General features: G+C 37.4%; 1 protein-coding gene across 4 annotated transcripts in view; it reads left to right on the top strand.

The window, feature by feature from the left end:
* SPATS1 (spermatogenesis associated serine rich 1) overlaps window positions 1–10,647 on the top strand; it is a 1,192,417-nt gene extending 1,181,770 nt beyond the window's left edge. For all 4 annotated transcript variants that reach the window (XM_044062692.1, XM_044062693.1, XM_044062690.1 and 1 more), the window contains one exon: window positions 9,754–10,647. In XM_044062692.1, coding sequence (XP_043918627.1) covers window positions 9,754–9,825 — 72 coding nt within the window. In that variant the 3' untranslated portion in view covers window positions 9,826–10,647. The remainder of the gene's footprint in view (window positions 1–9,753) is intronic.
* Window positions 10,648–13,830: the final 3,183 nt, after the last annotated feature.

Here is a 13,830-nt window from a genome sequence, read left to right as displayed (position 1 = left end):
TGATCTTACCAGGGATGATGACACTGTGGGGATGCTGCAGTGGTTTCTTGTGTTGGTTAGTGCCAAGTCCAAGATGCTGTTACCTCTTTTGGGGGTGTCAACCAGCTGATCCAAGGCATTGGCAATGACAAAGTCAAGGAATCTTTGAGCAAGTGTGTTCTGACTGGAGTAGTACTTCCAGTCAATGGTTGGGCGGTTAAAATCACCCAGGTTCATGGTATAGGGTTGAATCTTAATAGATTAAAGGAGGTCCAGATAGGTGGCATGGGTGTCCTGAGTCAACGTTGGGGGCCTGTAGTTAACTATGATGTGAATAGGGGTCTTGTCAACCATTAACTGCACCTGGAGCATCTCCTGTGCATCATACTGTTTGACTAGTCTGGAGGTGTGTATGTCATTAATATTTAAAAACACCACCTCCTTTGGCTTTGCTGCCCTCAGTTTGGTGTCTGTATGTATGATAGGATGAGTAACCAGGTAAGGCTGGGGGTGCTGTCAGCAGCTTTGAACCAGGTTTCTGTGACTGCACAAATGTCAGCGTCTTCCAGGGTTAAGAATGTTTGCAATGAGTGCAGTTTCATGTTGAGACTCCTAGCATTCAGCAGCATGACCTTTAAATGACATTTAGATGAGATTTTCATGTTGGCAGTTTTGACCTCAAGACATTGCCCAAAAAAGGCACTATGGAGGGTATGAACCTTTGCCAGGAGTCTGAAGCCCAAGGGAGACAGACGTAGGCCATTTCTGGCAAAGCATTGTGGTCTGTCAATCATGTCTTCCGAGGCCGACAGGTACTGGATCCCCTTAGAATGACACCAGAAGCTAAGCCAATTGTTAAAGTCAATAATTTTTTGTTTGCATTGGGGCTTGTTTGCATTGGGGCATCATTTTGGGTCATGGTAGAATGCTGCTTAAGGCTAGTGACATACCTGCCTGAAACCCTTATTTGGAGAGCTCGATCATGTCTCTCTTCATATAGTCCAGAGAGGTACGTCTGAAGCCATTCACCCCAACAGTTACTATGATAGAGTCATAGCAGTACTTGTTGAGAGACTTCAGTGTATGGGTGAACTGGTGGATTCTGGCATCTGACAAACAACTTACAGTGAATTTTTCCTTATCCAGCTTGGCGAGGGGCACAGCTGTGTGTCTCACAATGGAGTCTCCTATGATTAATATATTGGGTTTATGGTTAAGCCTTGATGGCTGTGAGACACAGGAGTATGAACTATATTTGGTGTGTGGTGTGGTAGGCTGTGGAGTTTGCATGTGTTTTTGTCTCAGATGTCTGTTTTGTTTAGGTATGTTTTTTTTAAGAACCTCCGTACATGCGGGTGTTTGTTGTGTTGGTGTGGGTGATGTTTGAAGTGTGTTGTTTGTGAAAACAGCCTTCTCAGTGCCAGGTGTACTAGCCTATGAGGGAGAGAGCATAGACTGCAGGCTTATAATGTAATTGCATCTCTCACAAATTGTGTTCCTTGGTGGTAGTAAGAGAGGGTTGTCTGTGTACATGAGACAGTTGCTACACTGTCTCAGGATGCCCATATCAACCAGATTGGCAGGGGAAATGTAGGAAACTATCCGTTCATATTTGTCAGAATTGGTGAGGGGGGTGAGCTAAGGGGGGGAAGGTGGAAAGATCTGAGATGGGTACTAGAAGCTTGCGTTGGTACAGAGACTGTAAAGACGCTTCACTACCTCAGGATCAAGCGACTGCTAGTAAGGGAAAATTTGAAGCTGGAATACCTTGCAAAGGGTTAAATCAGTGCTGCAATGGTAAGCGACACACAAACAAGTACAGCCCCACTCAAACACATGGTTTAAATACCAGAAAAGATGGAAAAATCTAGAAGCTCAGATTACTATCCAGTCCTGCTAGCCCTGCACTTTCAACCAGTCACTCATTCTAGAGAAGGTCAGGCAGCCTTATTACTCTCACTAATAGATAAGGCAGGCCCTTACCAGCACAAGATGGCTTCCAGGAACACAGGAAACTCAGTAAGCAGAAACCCAGGCCTGGATGCAGCAAACCTATATCCAGAATATGCTACTTGCCCAGAACTCAGAAAACTCCCAAAAAATGCACAGAAAAGCACAGATAGAGCACTCACAAACAGAAAATACAACTCTCAGCCTGAAAAAGGCAGTTTACAGTTAAGTAATTCAGTAAAACTGCAGTTACAGTGATAAAACATTACTTAGTAATGAAAATACAGTTAAAACAGTATAAAATTGTATAAAATGAAGTGAAATAGTAAAAAAAAGCTTTATAACAGCGCAAAATGTAGTAGGTTAGCTGTATAGCACAATTATAAGTGTTAGGAAATGTAGTTCAGTGAAATAAATGTAAAAAAGCACTCAGTAGAATTCACCTACCAAATCAAGCAAGACTGCACATAACCTGATATAACTTTGCGTCTATCCATGCAATCATTAAGATAAACCTTAAGACATACAAAGTAGTATTTAACTCGCCCTGTAGTGTTAACTTATTCCATAGGTTGAAAAAACATTGAGTTAGGAGCCTATCACTCCAGAGAGTCTTGTTTAGTTGTTGCAAATTTAAGTCCCTGTTGTGGGTGTTTATAGAGCCACTGGTTTTGCAAAGAAATAGGAGGTCAAATAGGAGTGGGTCTTTTTATTGTTTAGAAAGCAAGACACAGGTCACCTCAGAGCATCTGATAGGCTACTGAGTATAATGGCCCCGATAACATCCTAAGATGCCTCCTGAACAGTCAAAAATATGACATATCAGGACTACTGGAGTTAATTATAGCCTAAAACCAAGCTTTGTGACACGTGAATGGATGACTGCAACGGTCACCCCCCTTCATAAGGGAAGACCCTCAACAGATCCTTCGAATGACAGACCCATTAGTCTGATTAGTCCTATTTGCAAACCCATGGAAAGAATTATCATGGAAATTGTCAACAAGGACATAGGAGACTTTAGGACCCTGGATCCTTGCCACTCTGGCTTTGTCAAAGGAAAGCCATGCTTACTGAATCTGGTGAACTTCTTTGAAAAGGTTACTAAGACAATGGATGAGGGGAAGATGGTGCATACTGTCTACCTTGAGCTGGCTAAAGCATTTCATACTATTCCCTAGTCTGGCATTGTCAACAGACTTACAGAATTACATATAAATCCTTTTATAACACACTGGATAGTTCACTTACTCACTGATAAGACACAGGAGGTTAGAATTAGTGAGGCCACCTCCATATAGAGGCCAGTCAACAGTGGAGTCCCCCAATGCTCTGTGCTAGGCTCACTGTTCTTTGGTATCTACTTCTCAGATGTCAAAGCCAATATCAAAGACCTGTAGCTAACCAAGTTGACAGATAATTGCAAATTGGGAGCAGCCATTGAATCCCCCCATAACAAGAACACCCTTCTGGAAGGTCTAACACAGACATACACTTGGTAACAAAGCCATGGCTTAAAACAAAGTACTCAGAAATGAATTATAGTACATTTTGAGAAGTCAGCTACCTTGGGTAATTGCATCATCAGTAAAATACCCCTAAAACTTGATTCACTAATGAAGGATCTGGGAAATTATGTAGATAGCAACCAAGTTTTTGAGCAACATGTGTCCTAGGTAGTAAGAAAATCCTTCTATGTTGGTCAACTTAAAAGCAAGAGCATGAGATCTAGGTCCATTGAAGTCATCATACCACTGTACTCAGCCCTAATCAGAACCATCATCGAGTATAATGCCCCCTTTGCATATACCTGAACAGACACATGCAGTAAATGTAATGTCTACAAAGGTTCCGTGCAAAAAGAGTGCAGGGAGTAAACACGTCATTCATTGATCACTTCAAAGCCCTGTCTTTTTACTCGGTGTCATATACATTTCTGAGAGGTGATCTTTGCCTGGCATATGAGGCATCCCTTGACCCTGTCTTGATGAACATCCAAAAAACAAACAGAATCATTGCTACTAGATTAAAAGACCTAAATTTTGCTTGCAACATAAATAAGACATGTTGGAGAGACAAATATGCTTCTCAGAGAATTTGCATTCTCTGGAACAGGTTCTCCATCCATGTGAAGCAGAGTTCCTCCCTTCCCCTATTTAAACACAACTTGAACCAATGGATAGGTAATTGGAAATTCACCCCTGGTCTGGTGCCTACGTCTGTGATGAGCAGAGGCAGTCAGTAAATTACCCCTATATAAATCAAATTTGTGGGTCACATTTGGGTTGCATGGCTAGGCTTATAAAGGCTCTACTTCATAGGTTCATAGGTGTGTGCTAGGCTAATGGCCCTGGAGCCTTTACAAGGCTATCCCATAGAAGTGCCTGGCATCATGCCGCCCAACGCTAGTTCCCAGTGCCTCTATCAAGTAGAGCCACTGGAGTGATCCCCAGGGTGAACTTTCTATTTCCCATCCACTCATCAAGATTTCTCTTGAAGAGGGCCAGTGAGGTGCTCTGCTTGACATGTATGGAAAGTCTATTCCAGAGCATGGGCGGTCTCTATGTTATGAACCAGCATGTTCTGTTGAATGTGGTAATGAGGTTGAGGTCTCTGTAGTGTGTGGTATGGAGGGACTGGGATTTCTTCAGATGTAGCATTTCTAACAGAGGTGGGTCAGACATGGCTTTGTAAGTCAAGCAGAGATCGACATAGTAGATGATATGAGACAGAGAATAGCTGGAGATTTTTGAGTCTGTCCATGTAGGACATGTATTTAAGGCCTAGGATCCTTTTGGTGAGATACTTTTGTGGCCTTTCCAGCTGTTGCATATGTCTAAAGAGGTACATGCCAAATGGGGCATTATACTTGATGATTGGGCTAATGAGGGAAGAATAGAGAGAGAGAGATGATGACCTCTTTCTTCCTGGATGCAAAACCCTTGGTAATAAGATGTGCCACATAGAAGGACTTTCTTTTCCACAGTGGCAATGTGGTGGTCGAAGGAGAGGTTGCTGTCAACCTGTGTCCCCAGATCTCTTAGAAGGCCTTCAGTGTTCAGTGGGCTCTCATTGATGTGGTCATTAGCCTAGTATATGCCCATAAACATATGAGAGTTGTGTTAATCTATTGCAATAGTTGAAAGGATTTAAGGCCTTTAATTTTCTTGGCTAAACATTTAAAGTTAAGTGATATGCTTGAATTTGTGCTTACCAAAGGGGGCATTGAAAATGATGATGGATCTGGTAAGGGAAGAGTACAATAGTAAGAAGACTTATTTGGATCTTGAAGAGATTCCTTTGGACATTAACTAGGTCAGATGGAAGGATTCCCTGACTATAGAGGAAATATGATGATCAAATGAGACAGAGTTGTCCACATAAGTACCCAGGTGTCTTATGACAGTATCTGTCTGACATGGAATACATTTATAATTTATGAGGTGAGACCAGCTTTTTCATTTAATGCTACTATGTTGCCCTTTTTTGCATTTTGCTTGAGACTATTTTTAGCACACCTGGTGCCTGCATATTCCAATTCTTATTTAGTATTAATGGTCTGCAAATAATGGTGCCCAGATTGCAGTCATCAGCAAATTTGGTCAACCACACTTCTGGGATATTGGCTTAGATATACGCAAAGTAGATATCAAACAGGTGAGGGCCCAGCACTAATCCCTATGGTACCCCACTAGTTACAGTTTTACATTTAAAGGATGTACGAGCTTCATTTGCATCTTTGGATCTCTTGAATAGCCAATTTGTAAGCCAGCAATTTAATGTCTGTCTGATATTTCAGTAATATCAACATTGGGGATAGTGTTAAATGCCATGGCCAGGTCAAGATAAGCAGCAAGCACAGTGACCACTACCTGCAATCTTGTGTAATCTTTCCCAATAAGTCTAATAGGTTCAAGAGACAATATCTACCCTTCATAAGCCAAAATGAGTGTGGAATAGGTCAGTTAAGTCATCTCTGTCTGTATAAGTGAATAATTATATGATGAGTTCTATGGCTTTCCATATAAGACTAATGAGGCTGAGGGTCTATTATTATCTGGGTCTGTAGAGGGGTACCCTTGTGGATGGCATCAGAGTGGCTATTCCTCCAGGTATCAAGTACAAACCTTGTAGATAGCCTGAGGTTGAACAATTTCAGTAAAGGCTTGGATAGTGTAAGATTTGACAGAACTGTAGAATACTGAAGTGAACTGGAAATAAGTGGATGAAACTGGAATGAAACTGAAATTAATGTCTTTATCTTTTAATTACCCAGAACTGTGAAAAGGTGCCAATCTCTCCTTTGTGTGCCATATCTTCTCATACCTTTCAGAATAAAAATCTGCATACACTGTAGTTCAGTCAAGGATGTTTTATTATGTACAGCGGAGGTAGATGTCAACAATAGCTGGATCAAATCTTACAGTCTCCAATAACAGTGCTGATAAACTGAAATAGACTGAATTACAATGTCTGTAGCTTTTGCTGTCATTATATTGTCTGTAAATTCTGTACTCAGAATATCAAATCTTACTGTCACCAATAAAAGTGCTGACAAACTTAAATAGACTGAATTATGTCACTAGCTTCTGCACTCATTGTATTCAGAATTATTTATTTTTCTCCTGAATAATATAAGTAATATTCTGGAATGCTGGAAATTTGACCTGACTTCTGCTGTCAGTCCTGAGTGTCTGTACCAAAGTCTGTGGACTGCACTGAAATTAATTTCTGCTTATCACTCTGAATGAACTGACTCACTGTGTCTGAACTATCTCCTAATAATACCAAAAAGCTGTAAAATTCTACATGCCTCTCTAACCTTGATCCCAGGCTTATTTTACTTGTACTGCACATTCTGTTAGCACATTTTATTCTTATCAGTATTCTTGACTGAAGGTTACTGAAACATTTCTTTCTGTTGAATCTACATGTAAAAGATAAAATGAAGATATATGTCTGCTTTAGTATGACTATATTTCTAGGCCTATGCAAAAAGAATACTATATTTATATCAAACAAAATACATTTAAGTAAAACCTAATCTTACAGATGTTGTATACTTGTTACTGATAAGAATGCAAACCACTATGTTATCTGGTCTCATAAAAGTGTTATATTTAGCCTTTGACAGTGATTCTAAGACTTGTTCTAAGAATGATTTATTGTGAAATAATATGTTCCACTAAAATATGGATATGACCAAGCAGTGCCTTGTGGACCTAAATGCATGATAGGCAATGAACCTTGCATAGAAGAGTGTTATCTTTGCACTGGAACCAGATTTCTGTAACTGCTCAACATATATATATATATATATATTTCAAGCTAGAGGAAGACTTAAAAGTTCAGATATTTTGGTTTTCATACTTTTTGTATTGAGAAGTGCTCCCTTGGTATTGTCCATGTTAGAATTTGTTAAGTGGATATGTCCATTAGGTGAACTGTGCCTAGAACAGGTAGTATGAGGTCAGCAAAGATTTTAGCTTGTAAGTGAGTGCCGTTAGACAAGAGGTGCATATCATCCCTAGGAAAGTAAGATAATCTGTTAACCACCTCTCCCCAGGCAGGCACATGCAGGATCCCCTGAAATGACACCAGTTAACTATCATGTTGCTGTTCCTTGGTGACTATAGAATACTGCTTAGCACCAGTGAGTTTTCTGTCCTTGGAGACATGGAACGAGAGCTCAGTAGGTTCATAGGTGTATAGGTAAATACTATGCTAGCTGGCCATGTGGGCCATTTTAAACCTAGCCAATTTCCCCAAAGGTGAGAATCAAACCTTGTACCTTGTGTCTATGTGGTAAACACCTTAATCATTGAGGCATATCCCAACTGCTTAAGCCAGCTCAGATATGTCTGTCTGCATCTCCTTTAAGGCGAAATGCCTAGGTTTGCTCACTTCCACATGGGCCTTCACAAAGTCATATTAATATTTAAGACAGTACAGGGTTCTGAGGGTCCTTGTAACATCCCTTATCCTAGTACCATTTGTTGAATGCAGTGTTGATGTGCTTAATTATGGAAAAAGAGATATTAAAATTATCTGACAGAGAACTGAAGTCAGGCTTTGTTAGTGAGTACTAAAACTTGCTAACAGACTACCAGTATCTTCAAAGTGATATTTTTGTAACAGTAAATCTTCCTTTCCATATACTTCAAGCATATTGTACATAGTTTTATTGTAACTGTTTTATTAGGATATTGTAGTTATATTTTCAATACATTAATAATTTCTTATGCAAAAGTCAGTGGCTTATTATAATGAAAATTACCTATGAGGGACATAAGTGTTTTGAAGAACAGAAAAAAGATTTTTAATAATGATGGCTATATAGAGAGAGATAGTGTCTTCTGCATCAGCCAAGGATTCACAATATACTTAAATCATGCCACAGTAGGCCTTCACAGAGAAAGAGGACAACCAATGAAAACGCAGGCCAGAAAAGAAAATCATTAATTGGATAATTCCAAATGCTATGATTTACTGTTACAGTGACACTTCTAAAAGATCCACTGTTACGGCAGGTGATTTATACACATATGTAATCCCCACAAAGCACAGATGAGTGGCATTCTTACCAACTTTCTACTTCACATTTAGTAAACATAGCAGTCTAGATTCCTAGACCTACAAGTAGACTTTCTAGGGCTGTCTTGCAGTTTTTTTTACATTCTTTTACCACCACAAGGATGCCTAGGAATTGCTGACTATACTGTCTGTGTGCAGTACTTCTTGAAATATGATATTGCAGTGAGTTTTGCATTCCTTCTTAGCAGTAGATATTTGAGAGAGAAGGACAATATTACATCAGACAGGGATTCTCAAGATGTACAGTTGTAGTAACTGTTAATTGATTTTTGTGGGGTATTCACTAAACTTCACAGTTGGCTGTCACAGTTGTAGCTTTGCTTGTTTTCCAGTGACTGTAGATAGGCTTTTAATAGACATCTCTTTCATGTTCTGAAGAACTGAAGAGTGCAAGCTACTGTGGATTTTAAATAGTAGAGCATACAGTAAATGGTATGCTTCATTTTCTCAAGAGAACTGAAGGTATAAACAAGTACTACTGGAAAAAAATGTAGACAGATAATGGGAAAGGTAAAGGAAACACTGTTTTGATTGTTGCAGTAATCTCTTTCCCAGCCATTAGCTATTAAGATTAGTGCCCCACTCATCTCTATTTCAGTGTAGATTTGTTTTAAATATAATTAAGTAAATGTAATATTATTTCACAACAGTTTGCATTTTTTTTAAATACAGTACTTCATTTTTAAACTGATTCAATACATCACAAAGTTATAGGTGTGTTACTGATATCAGTACCCTTACAAGTGTACAGAAAATCATTGCCAGTATATCACATATGACACTTTTAGCAAAATTTTGTAAGATAGAGAATGTAGTACTATACAGTTGTTTTTGTGTATGTTAATGGGCCTTTATACAGCAATAATAACATGTTTCAATTTCATCTGCATCTGGAGATGCAGTTAAGTTCATGTTCTGAAATTTACATCATATGTGATATGGGGCTTTAGATTAAACATAATACATTCCTGTGTTAGGAAGGAACATTACTTCAAAACTGTTTGCTGAAACAGTGGTAAGAGTAGAGATCTGCTAAAATCTGAAATATGAAAGAATACGACAACAAAATAAGCATCAGAATCTATTAATGCACTATAGAAAGTTGCCAGACCGGCATACTACACCACATGCACATAGTTTTAATTAGAGTTTTGTATTTTACTCGTTATTTGAAAAATGAATGAAAAGATGGAATAGAAACATTTTCTGATTTGTTTTCCTTTGTTAAAGCATGTCATATTGGCAGAAACAGAGGCTGTATCATCAAGAAAAAGAGAAGATGGAAGTGAAACAGCTAGATGAATGGAGAGCTGCTACACCAGTTTTTCTCTCAGTGATGAATCATTAGACTGAAAAATATTTAACAGAAATCTGCAGGCATTAAGTTCTTGCATTTGGAAGCTTTGTTACAAACACTCTAAAATGCATATGTTATGTTTACTTTTTCATTATTTCTTATGCTAAGTTTGAAAATAAAGTAAATGCATTGTTCTTGTGCTCTAAAGTTTTAAATTATGGGGTCAGACAGAAAATGAAATTGATTTCATTTGATTTCTTTAAAGTCTGATATTTCTGATCATATAATGCATGCTGTTTACTTTGTCCTTCATTTGTCCTGTGAGTACTGTAAGATGTTTCATCCTGTTGGACATCTACAGTTTAGAGCTTTACTGGTGGACTTCTTCGACTGTGAAGTTTCATTTAAAAGAAATGAAAGTCTACATTTTAAAAGTGTAAGGTCACCCTGAGAGAGAAGCAGGAGAAACATTACAAATATGAAGTAATCACTAGCTTTACTTTACATTATTCTACCCGACTGAATTGACAAAGATAAATAACCTTCCATGGAATGTCTTTGTATAGTATTAGATTGGCTGTAAGATTACAGATGTTACCCACCACAGAATTGAGTGTCATTCATTCTTTGATATCAATTTTGTGTATTCTGCTTCATGGTGGGTTTTTGAACATTTTGCCATCTGGCTGTTTAAGTGTCTGTGTATGTTCACATCAGTTATGGTCATTGATTCAGCATGCTAATGTTGTTCAGTATTTGTCTGCAGCTCATATGTTTTACTTTTTTTCCTTGCAGTTACTAACCTTGATAAAAAGTCCTACATTTGATGTTCATCTAGTGCTGATGATCACCACAAAATACTTCCATGTTTTAACATTTCCTGTTTTGTATTATAGCATGATATTATTACCAGTTATTTTTTTCCAGAATGTTTACATCTGTTTCAGAATAAGAGTAGTGTTTATGATTTTCAGGCTTTACTCAACAAAAATAAGGAAAATAAAGCAAAAAAAGAAAAAAACGAATGTATTAGTAAAACAAAAAAAATATAGACTTTCCCTTGGATGTCACAATACCTAAGGAGAAGCAGAAAATGAGAAATCACAGTTCATGTGCTGCTGCTCATATTAAGGACACTATTTTTCGCAGCTGTCACTTGGAGATATTCTTAGATGTTGGGCAATAACTACCAAAGGAGCTTCAATGTTTAAGAAACATTGTGTTATTTACGTATTTTATTTATTTATATTTCTTTATTTGGGTACAGCACCCATCAAATTTGACCAATTTCAAGCTCAGCCTAAGCCTGTGTTACTGTTTCAAATGGATGCCTCCAATTATACCCTCATCTGTTGCACTGCTGTTACAGGAACTTATGCCCTAATATCAAACTAAACATCAGATGGACAAATGTCTTCGCATCCACTGGTGAAACATTGCAGGAGAACCCCTTAATAGTCTGCCACAATTCTGCTTTCATTTCATAAACTAGTTTCATCCTTGATAACCCAAAAATACAATAGGATCAGCTCGTGCACACCTATTGAGACTCAGAAAAGACCAGTCTTCACAGTTTGAACTCCCATTGTTTACCTTTCTTTTAATCAGGACAAAATTGTTATGCTTTAGATATGGGTTTTGGCAAAATGATATTTACACCGTGTAGCTTTTTTGAAACTGTATAGTATATAAATGCAGCTAATGCACACAAATTCATAATGAAATGATGAAAAGGTGAATGGGCATTAGATATAATATAGATTCAAGAGCAGCTTTTGCTGCACTGCATTGCATCAGATAGAAATCACATGTCACAAAGGCCTATGTATTGGTTGCTTCCACATATACAGCTACAGTATCACCACCATGTATAACACATATGTTACTACATGCTACAGCCTTTGTGTTGTAGGATATGTTCCTGTAGAGACTTAAGGCTATGGGTAATTGAGTGCAAGCATTTCATTCAACTAATTGATTACAAATAGTGCATAAAGTAAGGATAAAGGTTAAAGAGTCCTGTACTGCAGTGATGTTTTACCTTATGACAAAAGGGGACACAATGTATAATAGTTCTGGGTTGCTTTAGTTATGCTATATTACCAACGGTAAATGAAGCACTTTTATTGTTATTCAAGATTAAAACATAAGAGATGGTCAGAAAAAAAGAGAAGTATTGTAATGGTGGTTTCAAGGGATTTTGACCAAACCTGGCTTAATGATGTTGAATGAATTCCTGGTGGCTCTTTCTGTTGTGGGCAGATCTTATGCTTATTTGACAGAGGTATTGCTAACTGCTTTAACTGAGTGTGATGTACAATTGTCAAACAGCTTCACATTTTCAAGAGGAAATTGAGAGACTATGTAATGTTAAAATGTTTGTGATTTATTGCAGTTATTCTCCCAGTAAGCGGTGCACGTCATTATATTTTTATAGGTTTATAGATTCTCTCGTTGATAATGCATTTGTGTAGTCTTGGCTACCTCTTTAAAGCAACATAGATGTGCTAGACTGGATTTTATATTCCATGGTTACATTTACAACAGTTCATTACACACAGCAAATTTGATTATGTAAATATGTTGAATACTGAAAAAACAAGTTAAAATATGCCTTTTGTGGATAAGAAATGAAGATGAGTTAAACTTGGGGGATCACTTAGTATTAACTTTAAGTGTGTTTTAAAGTAAGACTAAGCCTGCTTTCAGAGTGAGTTAACTGAATTATTATCTGATGTTTAAAATAAATTGACTGGATGAGTTGATATATAAATTTAAGAATGATAAGGTAGACTAGTGTGGAGTTGGAGCATATGTTGCCTGAAGGCAACAGGATTGGCAGCGGCTTCCATGTAAGTTGGGGATGGTTTTAGCAATTTGGAAGGAAGCGCCACATACAAAAGCAGGAGAAGGAAAATTATGCATTTTTTATTAAAGTGGTGCAACTGGATCCAGTCACGAGTATTTTTCTCACTACTTTCTCTTTTAATGGTTGTATAGTTACTATAGCTTCAGTTATACAGCAGGTTTATTCCTAAGATATCTCCAAATGTCAAGCCATATTGATTTAGTGTAATGATAGTTAGTGTGGCCTATATCTCAAGAAAAAAATAGTTGTTAATTGCACCACTGTTCATTACTGAACACATTTGCAAAATTAGGATCTAAGATTGATTTGTAAGGATTATATTCAACTTAAAATGTTCAAATTCTTGTTTAAAGTAATTTGTATTGAATATATGTCTGGCGTTTTATAATGATGTCATATATCCCAATTTTGTTTAATGAAAGATTAATAAAGACGATGATTTAAAAACCATAAAAAAATAAAAACACCAAAATTTAAACTACAAAATAATATGGAAGATTTCCAAAGGAGCCTAGTTGGATATACATTCATAAAGACTGCAGGGAGGACAATCCAAAGAAGCACTACTGCCATTGATAGTGAGCAGAAGCTACTGCAAGCATTTACAAGTGATGTAAAGGAGTTCTAGCTATTGTGCAAATTTCACAACTTGAACAGTCAGACCAACAACTTTACTGTAATTAATTTAATATTTAATTCTATATTGTTTGCGTGATTTTTATCACAGAAGTTGATTTAAATTATCTTAGAATTCTGTAGTAACTAGTTTTGCTTATTCTTTTCTTTTAAAAAAATTTATTCATTTCCAGTTTAATGTGGATTCCTTAAATGAATTAATGATTTGCTAAAGCAAATATCTTCTACAGTGTAATAAATGCTATGTATATTTAAAGGTAAGACCTGATACCACTGGTGCTCTGTGTTCCTCATGCCAAAAGTTGGAGGATTTGCTTACCATTATTAGTAGTAAATCTAGACTTACTGATGATGATTTGGTACAGCTTGGAGAACTGTTCTTAATGACTGGACTAATCAGATCCATAATACTTGGCAAAGAGCAAATAGAGCATATTTAGGAAAGAAGTGTCTGCTCTCTGTGAAGATAACTCAATCCCTGTGAAATAAGATAATGCACTGACAA

This window comes from Protopterus annectens, chromosome 2.part1, assembly GCF_019279795.1.
Source record: "Protopterus annectens isolate FY-2018-M chromosome 2.part1, PAN1.0, whole genome shotgun sequence".
In the NCBI taxonomy this organism is placed as follows: Eukaryota; Metazoa; Chordata; order Ceratodontiformes; family Protopteridae; genus Protopterus; species Protopterus annectens.
This window is presented reverse-complemented; position numbering and strand designations above follow the sequence as displayed.